Source organism: Coregonus clupeaformis, chromosome 5 (assembly GCF_020615455.1).
Source record: "Coregonus clupeaformis isolate EN_2021a chromosome 5, ASM2061545v1, whole genome shotgun sequence".
Lineage (NCBI taxonomy): Eukaryota > Metazoa > Chordata > Actinopteri > Salmoniformes > Salmonidae > Coregonus > Coregonus clupeaformis.
Window position 1 is genome coordinate 16645167 of NC_059196.1, and position 23413 is coordinate 16668579.

General features: G+C 47.3%; 1 protein-coding gene across 2 annotated transcripts in view; it reads left to right on the forward strand.

Annotated features, from left to right (window-relative positions):
• LOC121563519 (limbic system-associated membrane protein) overlaps window positions 1–23413 on the forward strand; it is a 1168857-nt gene that overhangs the window by 325588 nt on the left and 819856 nt on the right. Inside the window, exon 1 of one of the 2 annotated variants that reach the window (XM_041875421.2) lies at window positions 8855–9065. The exons of the other annotated variant lie outside the window; for it this stretch is intronic. Coding sequence (XP_041731355.1) covers window positions 9002–9065 — 64 coding nt within the window. The 5' untranslated portion in view covers window positions 8855–9001. Of the gene's footprint in view, window positions 1–8854; window positions 9066–23413 lie in introns of those variants that run through there. 2 annotated transcript variants of the gene reach the window in all.

A 23413-nucleotide genomic window follows, 5' to 3' on the forward strand; every position in this document is an offset into this window, starting at 1 on the left:
GGTGAGGCTCACCGAGACCCCCAACGCTCCATAAAAGCTCTCCAGACTCTGGAGGTAAATTGGGGACCTCGATCAGACACAATATCCTCGGGTACCCCGTAGTGCCGGAACACATGGGTGAATAGTGCTTCGGCGGTTTGCAGGGCAGTAGGAAGGCCCGGCATAGGGAGCAAACGACAGGCCTTAGAAAACCGGTCCACAACGACCAGTATAGTGGTATTCCCCTGTGAAGGAGGAAGGTCAGTGAGGAAATCCACCAAGAGGTGAGACCATGGTCGTTGTGGAACGGGCAGGGGTAGTAACTTACCCCTAGGCAGATGTCTAGGCGCCTTACACTGGGCGCACACCGAGCAGGAGGAAACATAAACCCTCACATCCCTCGCCAACGTGGGCCACCAGTACTTGGCACTAAGACAGTGCACTGTCCGGCCGATACCAGGGTGTCCAGAGGAGGGTGACGTGTGAGCCCAATAGATCAATCGATCCCCGAACCTCGAGCGGAACGTACTTCCGACCCTCCGGGCATTGAGGTGGACTAGGGTCGGTGCGTAACGCCCGCTCGAGTTCAGCATCGACCTCCCACACTACCGGTGCCACCAGACACGACTCCGGCAGTATGGGAGTGGGCTCCACGGACCTCTCCTCCGTGTCATACCGCCGAGACAGTGCGTCTGCCTTACCGTTCTGTGACCCAGGGATGTACGTGATCTTAAATGTGAACCGGGTCAAAAACATATTCCACCTCGCCTGGCGAGGGTTCAGCCTCCTCGCTGCCCGGATGTACTCCAGGTTACGGTGGTCCGTCAAAATGAGGAAAGGGTGTACCACGGCTAACAGCTCCCTGTCCCCCACGTCATAGTTTCGCTCCGCCGGACTGAGCTTCTTGGAATAAAAAGCACAGGGGCGGAGTTTAGGTGGCGCGCCGGACCGTTGCGACAGCACGGCTCCTATACCGGCCTCTGACGCGTCCACCTCTACCTGAAATGGCAAAGAGGGATCCGGATGCGCCAGCACCGGAGCCGAGGTAAACAGGTCCTTCAGCCACCCAAATGCCCTGTCCGCCTCGGCTGACCACTGCAGACGCACCGGACCCCCTTCAAAAGAGACGATATGGGAGCTGCCACCTGTCCAAAACCCCGGATAAACCTCCGGTAATAATTCGCAAACACCAAAAACTGCTGCACCTCCTTCACAGTGGTTGGCGTTTGCCAATTACGCACGGCTGACACCCGGTCTACCTCCATCTTCACCCCTGACGCAGACAACTGATAACCCAAAAAGGAGACCGACTCCTGGAAGAACAGACACTTCTCTGCCTTGACATACAGGTCGTGCTCCAACAGTCTCCGCAACACTCGGCGCACCAGGGCCACATGCTCGACTCGGGTAGGCGAGTACACGAGAATGTCATCGATGTACACGACCACCCCCTGCCCCTGCATGTCCCTGAAGATCTCATCCACGAAGGATTGGAAAACTGAAGGAGCGTTCATCAACCCGTATGGCATGACAAGATACTCGTAATGGCCCGAGGTGGTACTAAAGGCTGTCTTCCATTCATCGCCCCCCCTAATGCGCACCAAGTTGTACACACTCCTGAGATCTAATTTAGTGAAGAAACGCGCCCCGTGCAATGACTCCGTCATGGTCGCAATCAGCGGGAGTGGATAACTGTACTTCACCGTGATCTGATTGAGACCACGGTAATCAATGCCCGGGCGTAATCCTCCATCCTTTTTCTTCACAAAAAAGAAACTCGAGGACGCAGGGGAAGTGGAGGACCGTATGTATCCTTGTCTCAGAGATTCGTCTATGTATGTCTCCATAGCTCTCTTCTCCTCCTGAGACAGAGGATACACATGGCTCCGTGGGAGCGCAGCTCCTGCCTGGAGGTCTATCACACAATCTCCCTGCCTATGGGGAGGCAACTGCGTCGCCCTCGACTTACTGAACACAATAGCCAAATCCCCATACTCAGGGGGAACGTGCAATGCGGGCACCTGGTTTGGACTCTCCACCGAGGTAGCCCCTACGGAAACGCCTAAACATTGACCCACACACTGGGCAGACCACTCCATCAGAGCCCTCTCCTGCCACGAAATAGATGGGTTATGGGTACTCAACCAGGGCATGCCCAGCACCACCGGATACGCAGGCGAGTCGATCAGAAATAGCTGCATCATCTCCTGATGACCCCCCTGCGCACACATCCTAAGTGGCACAGTGACCTCCCTGATCAAGCCCGCACCCAACGGACGGCTATCTAGGGCATGAACGGGAAGGAACGTCAACAGGGAGAAGGGGAATCCCTAAGGCTAAGCAAAACTTCTTATCAACAAAATTCCCAGCCGCGCCTGAATCTACCAGCGCCTTATGCTGGGAATGAGGTGCTACCTGTGGAAAACGCACAGGTATACAGAAATGTGCAACAGAGAGCTCTGGGTGAGTGGGGCGCCTACTCACCTGGAAGGACTCCCCAGTGCGGGACCTGTCGTCCTCTCCCCTAGGAGGCCATCCCCAGCACCTAGCAGCGGTGTGTCCTCCCCCGACCACAGTTGGTGCAGGAGATGGACCCCCTCGTAAGCCGACCCCTCCTCTCTCTAGCGCCAGCGCCCCGAGCTCCATGGGGCACGGCTCGGAGGCGCTGGAGGGTGAAATGGACGGACCCCCTCGGGACGTCCCGCGGGTAGCTAGCAGGGTATCCAGCCTGATGGACATGTCGACCAACTGGTCGAACGAGAGGCTGGTGTCCCTACAGGCCAGCTCCCTACGGACGTCCTCGCGTAGACTACATCGGTAGTGATCGGTGAGAGCCCGCTCATTCCACCCTGCATCCGCCGCTAGAGTACGGAATTCAAGGCGAACTCCTGGGCACTCCTCTTCCCTGCCGGAGGCAGACCAGACGCTCCCCCGCCGCCCCCTCCGGGGGATGGTCAAACACCGCCCTGAAGCGGCGGGAGAACTCGTCGTAGGTGATGGTGTTCGCGTCGATTCTCCTCCACTCTGCGTTGGCCCATTCCAACGCCTTCCCGGAAAGGCAGGAGATCAGGCGGACACGCTCTCGTGTCCCGAGGGCGCCGGGTGCACGTGGCCAGGTAAAGCTCCACCTGGAGAAGGAATCCCTGACACCCGGCCGCGGTCCCATCGTAGGCCCTCGGGAGCGAGAGCCGAACTCCTCTGGGTTCCCGGAGCGGGAATGGGCTGACCTGCCGATGGTGCGGGCAGGGAGGATGGCGGTGGAGGAGTCCCTCGGGTCTCCCAGCCTCGGATGGTGGTGATCACCTCCTGCAGTGCGGACCCCATCCGCAGGATCTGGTCATTTTGTTCGCGGATCCTGTCCTCCAACGTCGCCTGTGCTGCTGCGGCTCCTGCTGACTCCATCGAGTATGGTGTGTGATTCTGTCAGTGTAGCTGTAGGTGGGTGTGGTGGTGGAATCAGGCGCAGGACGCACAAAGTAAGTCCAAAAGACTTTAGTTGTTTGGCAACAAAACACAGCACGAAAACAAATGCCCTGAGGCGAGAAACTCCGCACACAGGCGAAATAAAGCGGGCGCACAAAATATGTGCGACAAAATACTCCAAAAACACAGAATGGAGAGCAGCTCAACCGAGCAAACTGTACATACAAAAGCTAAGCGCACGACAGTAAAACAATCACACACAACACTAGACAAACACAACGAGAACTTATAGGACACTAATTACACTAAACGATAACAGGTGTAACAACAATCAGACAAAAGCAAACGAACATAGAAACATGCAACGGTGGCAGCTAGTATTCCGGAGACGACGAACGCCGAAGCCTGCCCGAGCAAGGAAGAGAGGCAGCCTCGGCCGAAACCGTGACATGCAATCCCTGCTGAAGGCAAATATCATACGGAAAAACATACTGTATTTTGTCATTACTCGAAGATGAATATTTGGGGCGGCCAACCTGAAAGATCTCAGAGAAACATAGTCAGTGAAAAAGTATTTTGAGTGTTCCTTTGAGTAGACTCACTATGGCCATCATATTCTAATCTGTACCTTCGAAGCCAGTTCCACTGCTTTTTTAAATTCTATACCTCTAATCAGGGACTGATTTAGACCTGGGACACCAGGTGTATACAATTAATTATCAGGTAGAACAGAAAACCAGCAGTACTCCGGACCTTCAGGGTAAGATTTGAGTACCCCTGCACTATTGCCGGTCTCCCACAATTCCAAGCACTTTGTTCACACCCCCTGAAATAGTTGCAACTCAAATTGCATTCACGTATTCGTCACATTGAGCCTGTCTGTACTGTTGTGAATGGAATAAATTTGGATGGACCAAAAATAAAAATGAAATTGGGCTCCAGCCATGAAAAATGCAAACCATGATAGGAATAGCCGTAGACACTTTGGGATTTTGTGTCCGACTATTTCGGATGGAGCTAATGCTTTTTCAATGTGAGTCACCCATAACCATATGAATGACAATGGAGATGATGGTCCAACAAAAAAACACACAAACGGTCTGTCTTTTGACGGAAGCATCTCATCTGTCCCGTGTAGCTCAGTTGGTAGGGCATGGTGCTTGCAACGCCAGGGTTGTGGGTTCAATTCCCACGGGGGGCCAGTATGAAAAAAATATATACAAAAAATGCTTCGGCTTGCAAGCTACCCCCTTTTTCCTCCAAACATAATGATGGTCATTATGGCCAAACAGTTCTATTTTTATTTCATCAAACCAGAGGACATTTCTCCAAAAAGTATGATCTTTGTCCCCATGTGCAGTTGCAAACCGTAGTGTGGCTTTTTTATGGCGGTTTTGGAGCAGTGGCTTCTTCCTTGCTGAGCGGCCTTTCAGGTTATGTCGATATAGGACTCGTTTTACTGTGGATATAGATACTTTTGTACCTTTTTCCTCCAGCATCTTCACAAGGTCCTTTGCTGTTGTTCTGGGATTGATTTGCACTTTTCGCACCAAAGAACGTTAATCTCTAATAGACAGAACGCGTCTCCTTCCTGAGCGGTATGACGGCTGCGTGGTTCCATGGTGTTTATACTTGCGTACTATTGTTTGTACAGATGAACGTGGTACCTTCAGGCGTTTGGGAATTGCTCGCAAGGATGAACCAGACTTGTGGATGTCTACAATTTTTTTTCTGAGGTCTTGGCTGATTTCTTTTGATTTTCCCATTATGTCAAGCAAAGAGGCACTGAGTTTGAAGTTAGGCCTTGAGATACATCCACAGGTACACCTCCAATTGACTCAAACGATGTCAATTAGCCTATCAGAAGCTTCTAAAGCCATGACATCATTTTCTGGAATTTTCCAAGCTGTTTAAAGGCACAGTCAACTTAGTGTATGTAAACTTCTGACCCACTGGAATTGTGATACAGTGAATTATAACTGAAATAATCTGTCTGTAAACAATTGTTGGAAAAATTACTTGTGTCATGCACAAAGTAGATGTCCTAATCAACTTGCCAAAACTATAGTTTGTTAACAAGAAATTTGTGGAGTGGTTAAAAAACAAGTTTTAATGACTCCAACCTAAGTGTATGTAAACTTCCGACTTCAACAGTATGTACAGTGGGGAAAAAAAGTATTTAGTCAGCCACCAATTGTGCAAGTTCTCCCACTTAAAAAGATGAGAGAGGCCTGTAATTTTCATCATAGGTACACGTCAACTATGACAGACAAAATGAGAAAAAATAATCCAGAAAATCACATTGTAGGATTTTTTATGAATTTATTTGCAAATTATGGTGGAAAATAAGTATTTGGTCAATAACAAAAGTTTCTCAATACTTTGTTATATACCCTTTGTTGGCAATGACACAGGTCAAACGTTTTCTGTCAGGCTTCACAAGGTTTTCACACACTGTTGCTGGCCCAATTTTGGCCCATTCCTCCATGCAGATCTCCTCTAGAGCAGTGATGTTTTGGGGCTGTCGCTGGGCAACACGGACTTTCAACTCCCTCCAAAGATTTTCTATGGGGTTGAGATCTGGAGACTGGCTAGGCCACTCCAGGACCTTGAAATGCTTCTTACGAAGCCACTCCTTCGTTGCCCGGGCGGTGTGTTTGGGATCATTGTCATGCTGAAAGACCCAGCCACGTTTCATCTTCAATGCCCTTGCTGATGGAAGGAGGTTTTCACTTAAAAATTCACGATACATGGCCCCATTCATTATTTCCTTTACACGGATCAGTCGTCCTGGTCCCTTTGCATAAAAACAGCCCCAAAGCATGATGTTTCCACCCCCATGCTTCACAGTAGGTATGGTGTTCTTTGGATGCAACTCAGCATTCTTTGTCCTCCAAACACGACGAGTTGAGTTTTTACCAAAAAGTTCTATTTTGGTTTCATCTGACCATATGACATTCTCCCAATCCTCTTCTGGATCATCCAAATGCACTCTAGCACACTTCAGACGGGCCTGGACATGTACTGGCTTAAGCAGGGGGACACGTCTGGCGCAGCAGGATTTGAGTCCCTGGCGGCGTAGTGTGTTACTGATGGTAGGCTTTGTTACTTTGGTCCCAGCTCTCTGCAGGTCATTCACTAGGTCCCCCCGTGTGGTTCTGGGAATTTTGCTCACCGTTCTTGTGATCATTTTGACCCCACGGGGTGAGATCTTGCGTGGAGCCTCAGATCGAGGGAGATTATCACTGGTCTTGTATGTCTTCCATTTCCTAATAATTGCTCCCACAGTTGATTTCTTCAAACCAAGCTGCTTACCTATTGCAGATTCAGTCTTCCCAGCCTGGTGCAGGTCTACAATTTTGTTTCTGGTGTCCATTGACAGCTCTTTGGTCTTGGCCATAGTGGAGTTTGGAGTGTGACTGTTTGAGGTTGTGGACAGGTGTCTTTTATACTGATAACAAGTTCAAACAGGTGCCATTAATACAGGTAACGAGTGGAGGACAGAGGAGCCTCTTAAAGAAGAAGTTACAGGTCTGTGAGAGCCAGAAATCTTGCTTGTTTGTAGGTGACCAAATACTTATTTTCCACCATAATTTGCAAATAAATTCATAAAAAATCCTACAATGTGATTTTCTGGATTTTGTTTTCTAAATTTGTCTGTCATAGTTGACGTGTACCTATGATGAAAATTACAGGCCTCTCTCATCTTTTTAAGTGGGAGAACTTGCACAATTGGTGGCTGACTAAATACTTTTTTTCCCCACTGTATATATATATTTGCAAGAGAAAATGGGGGATTGGAAGTGATGCAGACAATTACATTGATGGAAGTTACAATCTATCTGCTATATTAAAGCTGATCTACCCCCTAAGAAAATAAAGAAATAAAAAAAATGGTATGACCATCTGAAAACATATGTTAGCTTAGTAGAACACATGGTGGTTCACATGGAGATGTATAGCATGTAGAGAATCAGGGTAATTCAATATTCAATAAGGTGTGTTATGCATCACATCCAGACATCCTCCTGAGACACTTATTTTTCTTTTCAATTATTGAAGCTGTAATGTCTTTGGGATTCATACTTAACAAATGACAAGGATCTGAGCATAATTCAATTCAGCAACACCAGTCATGTAGCTCACCAGGGTTTACAAGAGGAGACTGAGCATTAGAAGCGGGAATACAACATCATGTTCTGGCAGCATCTGCTTTCATTGCTATCACAATCAAATCTAGTAAGATTCAGTAAGAAAAAACAATGCTTTATCACAAAAAAAGACAGGGTTGCCACACTGAATGAATTTGCAGGACTTGTCTGTTTTAGCCTTGCTGTCAGTCGTGGACATGTAAAACGGTAGATGAGAGGACAGTGTTTAGCAGGCAGTAGAGAGAGAGGAATAGAGCACATTAAAGGGGAAAACACTTTCCCTCCCTGTCTATCTCTCTCGCTCTCGCTCTCTCGGCCACTCTCCCTCTCGCTCTCTCCCACTCTACCTCTCAGGCCTTTTTCTAGTGAGTAAGGTCCCCTGGACTTTGATTAGTCTCAAGTGTCTTTACAAACAGCCCACCCCCACCTTGCCTGCAGGCTGAATAAAGCAGTCTCTTACCAAATGTCACTATTAGTATTCCACATATTTCCTTGCTGCTATGCTCCTCTCCTGCCCTCTGTCAAGCCTCACCTCTGGTAGGGACGCACCTCATGCCGTACAGAGGACATTTGTTGTTGGTTTAAAGAGGGTAGCTAAAGGTCGCCCCTCTCTTGAGGACTGCTGTGTGGCTGTTGAGTTGTTGAAGGGTTCATAGTAGGTAGCTAGAGAGATCTCTTTCAACTAGCATGGGTTGTAGTATGTTATGGGACTTTATTTAGGAAATAATGGTATTGTTATCACAGATTGCATATCACATGCAATGAGAGCATCAATCTGGATTAAGTTGTTGAAATATCTGTTAATTGTGTGCATTTGTCCTGATTTTTTAAATTGGTTTTGTAGTAGCCTACGCATCAGAGAGACCTAGAAGTTATGCCTGGAGTAGCTACAGTAGTGTTAAGAGGGAAAATAGATAATCGGAGCATGTACATGGATATAGACAGTGAGACACACATTCATTAGAATATGTCAGATGTGAAATAAATGTTTCAGAGTGCTATTCTAGATGACAGGCACGCGTGTGACTGTCGATCCATAAAGCGTTTCTGAAATACCAATTCAATTGCACAATAAACACAGTTGGAACATAGGCTGACCGGTGGACTCGCCCGTGCAGCATGAGTCCGTACCCTCATCAATAATCAGAAGATGATGTCCAACTTGTGTTTTTCTAGGTACTTGCTTATCCACTAGGTGGCAGTGATGACCAGGAGAGGCAAGCGCTGAAGTGCACAACTATATGTGATTGCAAAAAGGCTGCGTTTAGCGCTCCAGCACTTGAGTTGTACATTGCTCTGCAGCATCAGGTCATAGCCTTGGAGCTATACGACCTCGGAGCATCATTTCTACAAATAAATGATACTGCCTACTCACGAAATTATTGCAAGAGACCTGCACTAGAAGTACGTTGACATTCAGGAGAGGTTTTGGAGCTGACGAGGACAACATGAATTGCTTCTGGATACACACAATTTGGATACCGGGGTTCTTTTTCTTCTTTGGATTTCAAGGTAGGGGTTGCATTGTAGTTCATTTTTTATATAATTATGTTGCTTTAGATTACCAGTCACATTACTCTTTTCAGTTTGGAGTTACAGAGGAATTCATTTTGTGGACCTACGCCTGCTGAGCCTCTGCTTTTGCAGCTTTGATCGGCTGGCTACCTCTGATGTCTTCTACGATTTATTATTTATCCCCCATATTTATGACGTTCATCCTTGCCTATTTATTGCTCTCAGATTGACACAAATAATGAACTTACGCACACATAGAGAAGTAGGCTATACACACGCAGAGGGGGAGATATTGAAAAGTACTTGAAGGTGACACCAATACTATTCAAATGAATGCAGACTAATTCTAATTTGGTAAATGATTGACGTTGTGACATGACTTCTGAAGTAATTTGGTTCATTGTCTGATTCTAAAAGGAGTTGTGTGTGCAGTTATTTGTGGGCTGTGAAATCCAGTGCAGTAGTCAATAAACAACTCAATGGGGCTTAATTAGGAAATGGCTTTGAATGAAACCCCAACCTCCGGCTTCCAGCTCTAACTTATGAAATGTCTAATAAATTCTCTATGAAATGCAATGCATGATTCAGCCTTATCATGACAGCAGAATGTATGTTATAGGCAATTGCCAGGGGCTGTCATATGAGGTCTTCCTAATATACACTAGCAGGGCTTTTTAATTAGGAGCAACAGTGCACCTAGAAAAATGTAATATTCTAGCTTTAATATCTCAAATATTTTTCATTGTGCTAATACATTTCTTTGTGTGCGGCTCAATTTTTTCATCTTAGGCGCACACATGCTCCTTGTAAAAAAGGTCAGAGTAGAGCCCTGAATAGGTCTGTTTACATGGAACCATGGCAGGAGACACACAGCAGCATTTTCACTTTGATCTCCAACAGAACCCTGTATGCTTAACCAGTCTGGCCATATCTACGCCTTGGGGCGGTGTCACAGATCGGTGGCCTTGACCGCTTCGGGCCCAATTTTCCTCTTCATCTAACTTTAAATTACCCTTCTTATTGTATTAACATAATGGTAATCTGTTTAATGAATTGGGTTAGGCAGGGTGAGATTCTGCTCTAAATGCCAACCGTTAATTTCTCTGTGGAGATGGAGCCTCTTCTGAGTGCAGTGCAGCCAACACGGTTAACTAGTAATGAAACTGCACCATAGATCACTATCGAAAGTCAAGTTTTTAGTATGGCTGCTTCATATTGCACATGTATTTTCCGGTAATACAAGTAATTGCCTTTCATGTGGTGGTCAGTTCACACTAGGCCTATGGGAGGAACACGATTGTGAAATATGCTTAGTTGAAGGGAAATAATGCCATCGCCTCGGAAACAAGAGAACGTGCCTTAAATAAAGTCAGAGTATGCTAGATTCTGTAATCTGTTTGGAATGGCTTCTGGGATTACCTCAAAACAGTGTTGGATGAAGAACTCAGAAACATGACCCAAATCCCATTAAATAAACCTTCAGAATGTCAGGCGCACAGGGAATAACACACATTCAGAAATGAATTGGAAAGAGCGAGTTAAACAGTCCGAATAATTAATGCAAGCAGAAGATTTGTATTGATGCTCTCTCTCGCCGGGCCTTTCACTGGAGTCCACGTTGATCTCTCTTTGGGGACTCGTGATTTTCCTCCTCACGAGAGACCACAGACTCCCCATATTGAAACAGATCCGACTGAATTGACTCGGGTGTTTTTTTTGGGTCTTCCTATGTTCCAACCATGTCTCTGTGGTTGGTTGTAGGCAGGATGTGGTGGGGATTTCTCTGAGGTGATCTGGGCTGGGGAATTATGTAAATACTGTGATGTGGCCACAGGGAGAGAGGGAAGCAGAGACAGTGGCTGAGTTGGGTCTGGAATAAAACACAATAGAGCGGAATCGCAGCAATACACCTTTATACTCTTCCCGCGCCACCTCGCTTTCAGCCTCTTTAATGTCCGCAATGCTCCACTTCTCAGAGCCCCATCCCAGGAAAATTGCAATGAGCTTGGCGTTCCCTGTACAAGGCTTCTGGTGCCTGTGATCCTCTGGTACTTTGGAGTGAAACACGGATCGCTAACCGTAAACGTGGTGTCTATTGATGGGGCTTCTCTTCTCATCCCTTCAGGTCAATGTGCTCAGTGCGGTTGTTGTTGGTTTTCCAGAGTGCAGGCTTGCCTCCTTTGAGCAGCTTACGCTAAACTCTCTTCAGTACCTCCAGTGGGCACAGGAGAAGGATCTGTGCACTTTGGAAATGAAAACTGCTGTATACTGTCTTAGGCTATATGCCCCCAGACCTTTGTAATATATTTAGTTCATGCTTTCACATTTAATTGTTTATCAGACATTTCCTTCATAAAGTGAAAGCATGTGTGGCGGGAGGGTGGGGTATCATCATAACCAATGATTTCAGTATCATCATAACCAATAAGGTTTCAGGAAGACTAGCTGTATCTCTCGACTCTATGGAGCACTCCTATTCCAATCAGAATCACAATAACTATGATGCAGGTTGGAATCCACATACTTTATTCTCTTACAAGAGAAACTGACAAATGCATCACAGCTGAAGTTGGAGAATGGAGAAGCTGTACGAATGAGTAGAGGGAAGACAAATTATACCACTATGCAAATATCAAATCAATTTATCTTCAAACACAATGTTGGAATTTGGCAGATAGATACTGTACTACTCATGTTTATAGAAAGTCTGTTGTAATGAAGACCGCAATACTCCTTCTGTGCATGTCTTGAACAAGCCCATCTGATCCTGATTCCTAACCTCTATAACCGGCCTACTCAGCCACTCGTCTGCATTTTTCATCAACCGAATGCCAAGTGCAGTTGTTTCCCAGCTGTTTGCTGTCTGGCTGGGTGAGGATGTCGTTGGTGTGTCTTACATGCACACACGCACTTAGGTTTTATCAGGAGAAAGGACATATTTAGGGACATACAGTATCTTTCTGTTTGGTACCTGGGCTAATACGTACCTAGCCTTTGTTTTACCAGTCCTCTCTACAACACCTGGCATACGTAATAGTGTGCTTCAGTGACTCCAGAATAGGCTCGGAAACATCTTTCATCTGTCAGGTTCCAGCTCACTACCAGAGTGTAGTCTTTACAATGTTAAGATATCAAAACACACTTTCAATGGAGGACTTAAAAAACAGCTTGTTTCCCAGACCACATACTCCATGTTGTCTCTTATAGTGTTTGACAAACACTTCCTTGGCTCCATTTCTTGTGTTTCAAGCCTTCTGGTTTCATCTTGGCTTTACTGGCAGATGCACATCTCCAGCATTCCCGGAAGACAGTGATCTAATTTTTCCAGCGACAAGGGGTGATCATTCAAACTGGAATTGATTCTGGCACTCTAAAAGCGACATATGGCTGGGAAATGTCAGCTAATAATAATTGTTGATCTACCTAGATTATAAATGATACAAAATGTCTCAAGAAATGTTAGGGTGTGGTGAACCTTGCAGGAAAGCAATTTGTCTCATGTTACCTTTAATATCCACTGCCATCCTTCTCCTCTGGAATCCAGAACCTTACCTGTTTTCCCAAAGCTCCGTAATTAAGATCAACTTCTGTCACGGTACTGATGTGGATGCGGTGGTGAAGTCAGGCGCAGGACACAGCGGATAAGTCAAAACGACTTTACTGAAGTAAATGAACAACATACAAAATAAATCGCCTCGAAACACCGGAGGCGAACTAATACGCGAATTGCATAAAAACACCCACAAACAAAAGTACCGGACCTCGAAACAAACGACAGGCGGACAATAACACACAACTACAAAACATAACACAGGGAAACTTATAGGTGACATAATCATGACAGAATACGAAACAGGTGCACTAAACTAGACATGACAAAACAAACATCGAAAACATCAAACGGTGGCAGCTAGTACTCCGGGGACGACGAACGCCGAAGCCTGCCCGAACAAGGAGGAGGAGCAGCCTCGGCGGTATTCGTGACAACTTCATAATTTTGAATGGATCCGTTTCAGACCGCGGTTTCCCTCGTAATAGACTATAAGAAACAACCACTGACAGACAGATAGTGCTGTCTTGGTGAGTGTTCTGTTTGCAATATTTAGACTCTGAGCTTTAGAGAGTTGTTATTAACCTGAGGCTTTTAGTTTTAGTTCTGTTTCCAGTCTTTCCACCAGCCAGACAGCATGTTGGTTTGACATGCGTGCAACAAGGGAGAGTTTTCTATTTTCTTGTTTATCGGGGTGCCGAACCTATCCTCCGGAAATTTGAGATTTAATATGAGGAAATTACACTCAGTTGTAGGAAAAAATGGTTGTAAGCGCTGTTTTCCTCGAAAACTTGATCTTGTTACCAGTCCGATAATGAATCACCAAATCCCAATGCACTAATGGAGTTACAGTAGATGACTATTGCGTATAGAAAAGTGGGACACACACTGACTGCCATTGGAAAGGTACCTGGGCTGTGGTAAGCTGCTCCACACATTTTAATGCGAGTGAGACATTAAAAATGGATCTCTCAGAAAGAAGTCATGTAACGTCAGGACCTGTATACATCCGATCATAGAATAAAGTCTGAGATCAGAAGATATTTATGTCTACCTATTGTTTGAGTGCTCCAACTTGTTTACCAGGAATTAGTCATTTTTGTGATGTTTTTCTTGGGTAAGCTCTATCACTGTACTATTGTCATTGTTGTTGAGCACCACTCCTATTTCCCTTGTTTGTTGAAGCTCAGAGGCCTACATGGACTATTAAAAATGTACAGCACCACACAGAGGAACATCATTATGTTTGCCAAATTACCTATAGGTACTACACAGCACCTGTAATGGCATTTCATTCTGATGATAACTATTTTTTGCTCAGGTGATGATTGATACGGTATCAATTGTCATTTGTCATAGTAATTTATCTTCCCGTGATCCCTTTGTGAGGTCGGCTATGTCAGTAATGCTGTAGGTGGGTGTAGTGGTGGAATCAAGCGCAGGACACCGAAGTATAGTCCAAAAGACTTTAGTGAAATTTCCAACAAGGAAAAATAGAACAAACTTGCCCGAAGGCGAAACTACGCACGTAGGCGACAAAACAAAAGGCGCACTACACAGGTGCGTAAAACGCTCCAACACAGTGGAGTAAAGCTCAACCGAGCGAATAAGTAATTCCTACAAGCAAACACACGACAGAAATAAATAAATCACACACAACACTAGACAAACACAACGAGAAACTTATAGGACACTAATTACACTAAACGATAACAGGTGTCACAACAAACAGACAAAAGCAAACGAACATAGAACCATGCAACGGTGGCAGCTAGTATTCCGGAGACAACGAACGCCGAAGCCTGCCCGAACAAGGAAGAGAGGCAGCCTCGGCCGAAACCGTGACAGTACCCCCCCCTTGACGCGCGGCTCCAGACGTGCGCCGACTCCGGCCTCGGGGACGACCAGGAGGACGCGGAGCAGGGTGCGTCGGGTGCCCACGATGGAATTCCGTCAGGAGAGACGGGTCCAAAATGTCTCTCCTCGGCACCCAGCACCGTTCCTCCGGACCGTACCCCTCCCACTCCACTAGATATTGGAGACCCCCCATCCGACGTCTCGAATCCAAGATGGACCTCACGGAGTACGCCGGTGCCCCTCGATGTCCAATGGGGGCGGAGGAGTCTCCCTGATCTCACTTTCTTGGAGTGGGCCAGCTACCACCGGCCTGAGAAGAGACACATGGAACGAGGGGTTAATACTTTTATATTCAACAGGTAGTTGTAATTTGTAACACACCTCGTTCAACCTTCTCAGGACTTTAAATGGCCCTACAAACCGCCAACCCAGTTTCCGACAGGGCAGGCGGAGGGGCAGGTTTCTGGTAGAGAGCCAGACTCGATCACCAGGTGCGTACACCGGTCCCTCACTGCGGTGGAGATCGGCGCTCGCCTTATGACGACGGAGGGCCCGCTGCAGGTGGACGTGTGCAGCGTTCCATGTCTCCTCCGAGCGCCGCGCCCACTCATCCACTGCAGGAGCCTCGATCTGGCTCTGCTGCCAAGGTGCCAGAACCGGCTGGTAACCCAACACACATTGAAAAGGGGTTAGGTTAGTGGAGGAATGGCGTAGGGAATTCTGGGCCATCTCGGCCCAGGGAACGTACCTTGCCCACTCCTCCGGCCGGTCCTGGCAGTATGTTCTAAGAAACCTACCCACATCCTGGTTCACGCGTTCCACCTGCCCATTATTCTCCGGGTGGTAACCCGAGGTGAGGCTCACCGAGACCCCCAACCGCTCCATAAAGGCTCTCCAGACCCTGGAGGTAAATTGGGGACCTCGATCAGACACAATATCCTCGGGTACCCCGTAGTGCCGGAACACATGGGTGAATAGTGCTTCGGCAGTTTGCAGGGCAGTAGGAAGGCCCGGCATGGGGAGCAAACGACAGGCCTTAGAAAACCGGTCCACAACGACCAGTATAGTGGTATTCCCCTGTGAAGGAGGAAGGTCAGTAAGGAAATCCACCGAGAGGTGAGACCATGGTCGTCGTGGAACGGGCAGGGGTAGTAACTTACCCCTAGGCAGATGTCTAGGCACCTTACACTGGGCGCACACCGAGCAGGAGGAAACATAAACCCTCACATCCCTTGCCAACGTGGGCCACCAGTACTTGGCACTAAGACAGTGCACTGTCCGGCCGATACCAGGGTGTCCAGAGGAGGGTGACGTGTGAGCCCAATAGATCAATCGATCCCAAACCTCGAGCGGAACGTACTTCCGACCCTCCGGGCATTGCGGTGGACTAGGGTCGGTGCGTAATGCCCGCTCGAGCTCAGCATCGACCTCCCACACTACCGGTGCCACCAGACACGACTCCGGCAGTATGGGAGTGGGCTCCACGGACCTCTCCTCCGTGTCATACCGCCGAGACAGTGCATCTGCCTTACCGTTCTGTGACCCAGGGATGTACGTGATCTTAAATGTAAACCGGGTCAAAAACATATTCCATCTTGCCTGGCGAGGGTTCAGCCTCCTCGCTGCCCGGATGTACTCCAGGTTACGGTGGTCCGTCAAAATGAGGAAAGGGTGTTGAGCCCCCTCAAGCCAGTGCCTCCACACCTTTAGGGCCTGTACCACGGCTAACAGCTCCCTGTCCCCTACGTCATAGTTTCGGTCCGCCGGACTGAGCTTCTTGGAATAAAAGCACAGGGGGCGGAGTTTAGGTGGCGCGCCTGACCGTTGTGAAAGCACGGCTCCTATACCGGCCTCTGACGCGTCCACCTCTACCTGAAATGGCAAAGAGGGATCCGGATGCGCCAGCACCGGGGCCGAGGTAAACAGGTCCTTCAGCCTCCCAAACGCCCTGTCCGCCTCGGCAGACCACTGCAGACGCACCGGACCCCCCTTCAAAAGAGACGTGATGGGAGCTGCCACCTGTCCAAAACCCCCGGATAAACCTCCGGTAGTAATTCGCAAACCCCAAAAACTGCTGCACCTCCTTCACAGTGGTTGGTGTTTGCCAATTACGCACGGCTGACACCCGGTCTACCTCCATCTTCACCCCTGACGCAGACAACTGATACCCCAAAAAGGAGACCGACTCCTGGAAAAACAGACACTTCTCTGCCTTAACATACAGGTCGTGCTCCACCAGCCTCCGCAACACTCTGCGCACCAGGGCCACATGCTCGACTCGGGTAGGCGAGTACACGAGAATGTCATCTATGTACACAACCACCCCCTGCCCCTGCATGTCCCTGAAGATCTCATCCACGAAGGATTGGAAAACTAACGGAGCGTTCATCAACCCGTATGGCATGACAAGATACTCTTAATGGCCCGAGGTGGTACTAAAGGCTGTCTTCCATTCATCGCCCTCCCTGATGCGCACCAAGTTGTACGCGCTCCTGAGATCTAATTTAGTGAAGAAACGCGCCCCATGCAATGACTCAGTCATGGTCGCAATCAGCGGGAGTGGATAACTGTACTTCACCGTGATCTGATTGAGACCACGGTAATCGATGCACGGGCGTAACCCACCATCCTTTTTCTTCACAAAAAGAAACTCGAGGACGCAGGGGGAAGTGGAAGGCCGTATGTATCCTTGTCTCAGAGATTTGTCTATGTAAGTCTCCATAGCTTTCTTCTCCTCCTGAGACAGAGGATACACATGGCTCCGTGGGAGCGCAGCTCCTGCCTGGAGGTCTATCGCACAATCTCCCTGCCTATGGGGCGGCAACTGCGTCGCCCTCGACTTACTAAACGCAATAGCCAAATCCCCATACTCAGGGGGAACGTGCAATGCGGGCACCTTGTTTGGACTCTCCACCGAGGTAGCCCCTACGGAAACGCCCAAACATCGACCCACACACTGGGCAGACCACTCCATCAGAGCCCTCTCCTGCCACGAAATAGATGGGTTATGGGTACTCAACCAGGGCATGCCCAGCACCACCGGATACGCAGGCGAGTCGATCAGAAATAGCTGAATCATCTCCTGATGACCCCCCTGCGCACACATCCTAAGTGGCGCAGTGACCTCCCTGATCAAGCCCGCACCCAACGGACGGCTATCTAGGGCATGAACGGGGAAAGGGACATCAACAGGGAGAAGGGGAATCCCTAAGGCTAAACAAAACTTCTTATCAACAAAATTCCCAGCCGCGCCTGAATCTACCAGCGCCTTGTGCTGGGAATGAGGTGCTACCTGTGGAAAACGCACAGGTATACAGAAATGTGCAACAGAGAGCTCTGGGTGAGTGGGGCGCCTACTCACCTGGAAGGACTCCCCAGTGCGGGACCTGTCGTCCTCTCCCCTAGGAGGCCATCCCCAGCACCTAGCCGCGGTGTGTCCTCCCCGACCACAGTTGGTGCAGGAGATGGACCCCCTCGTAAGCCGACCCCTCCTCTCTCTAGCGCCAGCGCCCCCCGAGCTCCATGGGGCACGGCTCGGAGGCGCTGGAGGGTGAAATGGACGGACCCCCCTCGGGACGTCCGCGGGTAGCTAGCAGGGTATCCAGCCTGATGGACATGTCGACCAACTGGTCGAACGAGAGGCTGGTGTCCCTACAGGCCAGCTCCCTACGGACGTCCTCGCGTAGACTACATCGGTAGTGATCGATGAGAGCCCGCTCATTCCACCCTGCATCCGCCGCTAGAGTACGGAATTCCAAGGCGAACTCCTGGGCACTCCTCTTCCCCTGCCGGAGGCAGACCAGACGCTCCCCCGCCGTCCCCCTCCGGGGATGGTCAAACACCGCCCTGAAGCGGCGGGAGAACTCGTCGTAGGTGATGGTGTTCGCGTCGATCCTCCTCCACTCTGCGTTGGCCCATTCCAACGCCTTCCCGGAAAGGCAGGAGATCAGGGGCGGACACGCTCTCATGTCCCGAGGGCGCCGGGTGCACGGTGGCCAGGTAAAGCTCCACCTGGAGAAGGAATCCCTGACACCCGGCCGCGGTCCCATCGTAGGCCCTCGGGAGCGAGAGTCGAACTCCTCTGGGTTCCGGAGCGGGAATGGGCTGACTTGCCGATGGTGCTGGCAGAGAGGATGGCGGTGGAGGAGTCCCCAGCCTCGGATGGTGGTGATCACCTCCTGCAGTGCGGACCCCATCTGCAGGATCTGGTCACTCTGTTCACGGACCCTGTCCTCCAGCGTCGCCTGGGCTGCTGCGGCTCCTGCTGATTCCATTCTTGAAGGTGTGTGATTTTGTCAGTAATGCTGTAGGTGGGTGTAGTGGTGGAATCAAGCGCAGGACACCGAAGTATAGTCCAAAAGACTTTAGTGAAATTTCCAACAAGGAAAAATAGAACAAACTTGCCCGAAGGCGAAACTACGCACGTAGGCGACAAAACAAAAGGCGCACTACACAGGTGCGTAAAACGCCCAACACAGTGGAGTAAAGCTCAACCGAGCGAATAAGTAATTCCTACAAGCAAACACACGACAGAAATAAATCAATCACACACAACACTAGACAAACACAACGAGAAACTTATAGGACACTAATTACACTAAACGATAACAGGTGTCACAACAAACAGACAAAAGCAAACGAACATAGAACCATGCAACGGTGGCAGCTAGTATTCCGGAGACAACGAACGCCGAAGCCTGCCCGAACAAGGAAGAGAGGCAGCCTCGGCCGAAACCGTGACAGGCTAATTGACTGAAGATAAATCATTGACAATGTTAAGGAGTGAAGAGAACAGCTGATTTAGATGTACAGTACGTTTGTGTTCGTGTGTTTGCCAATGCTACATCACAGGAATATCCAGAAGGTATAACTGTAGATATCTTCAGTCTTCCAAACAGGGTAGTTTATCAAAGTAGCACAATATGAGGTATCCTGACAACAGAGCAGTACATCTGAGAAGAATCAAGAATCTATGAGCTTTATTACTGTATAACCACTGCATAAACACATTTTGTAGAGTACTATTGTTGGTGCGCTGAAGGACAGACATTCTTCTGGCAAGAATTATGGGATGTTCATCTCTCTTTTTTTCTTAATCCGTATGCTGACACGGTGATCCTTTTAAGAACTGCTCCGCCAGTCTGTTGTGTCATTGTGTCCGGCAGTCTCTTCTTATTTTCTTCATTATGACAGCCAATAACACATTTGAGGTTTATTATATTTCCCAGGCATGATTGCTTCGGGCCTGCTCCTGCTCATTCCTACAGGGAACACGGGAAGAATCCTTAATTGTTGGTGGGGAAATTCTGGGAGCGCTTGGATGACATCGTGCCCAGCATTCCTCCTTCAGGAGGATGAGCCTGAGAAAGGAAAAAGAGAGAGACTTGAAAAGGCTTTTGGAACCACATGCAAAATAAAGAAGAAGCCCAGTTTTTCTTCTTCCTCCCCCAGTTATCACAGCAGTCTACACTGAACAAAAATATAAACGCAACATGTGAAGTCTTGGTCCCATGTTTCATGAGTTGAAATAAAAGATCCCAGAAATGTTCCATATGCACAAAAAGCTTATTTCTCTCAAACGTTGTGCACAAATTAGTTTACAAGCATTTCTCCTTTGCCAATATAATCAATCCACCTGACAGGTGTGGCATATAAAGAAGCTGATTAAACAGCAAGATCACTACACAGGTGCACCTTGTGCTGGTGACAATAAAAGGCCAATTTAAAATGTGCAGTTTTGTCACACAACACAATGTCACAAATGTCTCAAGTTTTGAGGGAGTGTGCAATGACTGCAGGAATGTCCACCAGAACTGTTGCCAGATAATTTAATGTTAATTTCTCAATCATAAGCCGCCTCCAACGTCATTTTAGAGTATTTGGCAGTACATCCAACTGGCCTCACAACCGCAGACCCCAGTGGGCAAATGCTCACCTTCGATGGCCACTGGCACGCTGGAGTAGTGTGCTCTTCATGGATGAATCCCGGTTTCAACTGTACCGGGCAGATGGCAGACAGCGTGTATGGTATTGTGTGGGCGAGCAGTATGCTGATGTCAACGTTGTGAACAAAGTGCCACATGGTGGGGTTATGGTATGGTCAGGCATAAGCTGTTGACAATGAACACAATTGCATTTTATCGATTGCAATTTAAATGCACAGAGATACCATGACGAGATCCTGAGGCCCATTGTCGTGCCATTCATCCGTCGCCATCACCTCATGTTTCAGCATGATAATGCACAACCCCGTGTCGCAAGGATCTGTAAACAATTCCTGAAAGCTGAAAATGTCCCAGTTCTTCCATGGCTTGCATATTGACCAGACATGTCACCCATTGAGCATGTTTGGGATGCTCTGGATCGACATGTATGACAGTGTATTCCAGTTCCCGCTAATATCCAGCAACTTCGCACAGCCATTGAAGAGGAGTGGGAAAACATTCCACAGGCCACAATCAACAGCCTGATCAACTCTATGCGAAGGAGATGTCGCGCTGCAAGAGGCAAATGTTGTTTTTCTGATCCACTCCCCTACCTTAACATTTTTTTGACTGATTTCCTTATATGAACTCTAACTCAGTAAAGTCTTTGAAATTGTTGCATGTTGCGATCATATTATTGTTCAGTGTAAATGAGGCTTCCGCCCCATGTAGGGCCAGCTGTTATGGGACACATTCGTTGGCCCTTTCATCCTGTATTTTTGCCACTGCTTTGCAGTGCCTCAATGAGCGATGGTCAGCTACTAAGAGAGGACACCCTCGGCGGCTTGAATACTCCAAGCCCCCATTCTCAAAATATACAAGCATCTTACCCTAGAGTAGTTGGTGGGGTTTTATTACTAGAGGCACTGACTTAGAATTTTTTTCAAGCCTAGCACTTATGTTTACTGTATGAAACAAGCATTAAGATTTACGAAAGTTGTATTTGTACATTTTAAACAGACTGGTTGAAGAAGTTTTATGAGTCTTATTTTTTCCAGACAAGTAGAGAGTGCAACAAAGCCGACATTACATGTAACAATAGATTACATTGTCTTTGTCTGAAAGTGTTACTAGCCTTTAAGTCCTTGTCTCCTCTTGTTGTTTCCTAAATTTCAAAGTGCATGAGCTTTGAGAGGAATTCAGGAAAAAGGACAGAGGAAATAAGGATTTGACAGCTCTTAATTTTTTCAGACAGCCATAGTTTCTCCTCTGATGTGCTTAGCTTTTCTCATGAGTCCCTATGTTTCGGTCAGGGGTCAAAGACAAACATTGTTGCATTAGCGGTCATTAATTTGAGCACCAGCCATGAAAAACATTGAGTTTGTCAATCAGTTTGAAAAACCAAAGCATTTATCTACCATTATTAAAGGGGTAAATTCACCACATAACACAAAGCATTTTCTAAAGACTCTCTTGGGGGTAATTTGTCTTGTCTTTGTACTGTATATGTCTAGAGATATAGAAAATACAATCTATCACATTTAATCTTTCCAACATCTAACACTGTCCTTTGGCTTGTCTAGCTTGCTTTGATGATCAAACACAAGTCTTGCTCATATTATTTTAATCATATTAAAATGAGTTTTGAGTTTTCGCAGACACCCCTTACATTTCCAGAAATAATTGATTTTTTTGTCACCGTAAGCCAGCATGATTTTAGTCTTGAATAATTTACTGACTTGTTTATGGGAAGCTCTCAATAGCAGCCTCCCTATGTGGCACTAACAAACCCTGGGCTTTGAAATGTTAATCAACATCAGAATCGGGGACTAATGCGACTCCATCATGTTCTTTAATCAGGATTTTGTCACTTTTAACAGCCAAATTAGCATCATGTTTTCCGGGAAGCATTCATTTGACTGTAGAGATATGAAATTGGTACATTATCAGATGATGAATATGGCTGCAAGCAGCAATGACAGTCACCAGTCGATCTGCTTTAACATGAGAATGTTGTATCATATTACATTCAATCAAGATCCAGTCAGAATTGGATCCTGTTGTCAGAGGATTTAGTTACCTAGTCTAACCCACAGTACCCCCTTTTTGTGGCATCATAGCCCCAAAATATGTGTATCTACTGGTCTGTGTTTTGTATGGTCACACAGGTCTTACTGATACAGTATACAGTGTTATATTGGGTTGGATGTCTTTCATTTAGATTCCAGTGCTATTTGGTTTAAATCAAATCAAATGTTATTGGTCGATATACACGATTAGCAGATGCTATTGCGGGTGTAGCAAAATGCTTGTGTTCCTAGCTCCAACAGTGCAGTAATATCTATCGATACACAACAATACACACACAAATCTAAAAGTAAAATAATGGAATTAAGAAATATTAGGATGAGCAATGTCGGAGTCCAGAGTATAAATAAATATATACAGTGTATATATGTGATGGGATGTATAAACATTATGGACAGTTTGTGGATAGAATATATAGTATATCTGAAGAATACGTGGATATAGTAGTATATGTTCAGCAATAGTTGAATAGGAAAGGAAAGGAAAGGGGGATACCTAGTCAATTGTACAACTGAATGCATTCAACTGAAATGTGACTTCCGCATTTAACCCAACCCCTCTGAATCAGAGATGGATTTGACTAGAATACAGTAAATACATATGAAATGGGTAAAAATCTATGTAAACATTATTAAAGTGACCAGTGTTCCATGTCTATGTACATAGGGCAGCAGCCTCTAAGTTGCAGGGATGAGTAACCGAGTGGTAGCCGGCTAGTGACAGTGACTAGGTTAAGGGAAGGGTACTGGGTGGAGGCCGACTAGTGATGGCTATTTAAAAGTCTGATGGCCTTGAGATAGAAGCTGTTTTTCATTCTCTCGGTCCCAGCTTTGATGCTCCTGTACTGACCTCGCCTTCTGGATGATAGCAGGGTGAACAGGCCGTGACTCGGGTGGCTGAGATCCTTGTTGATCTTCTTGGCCTTC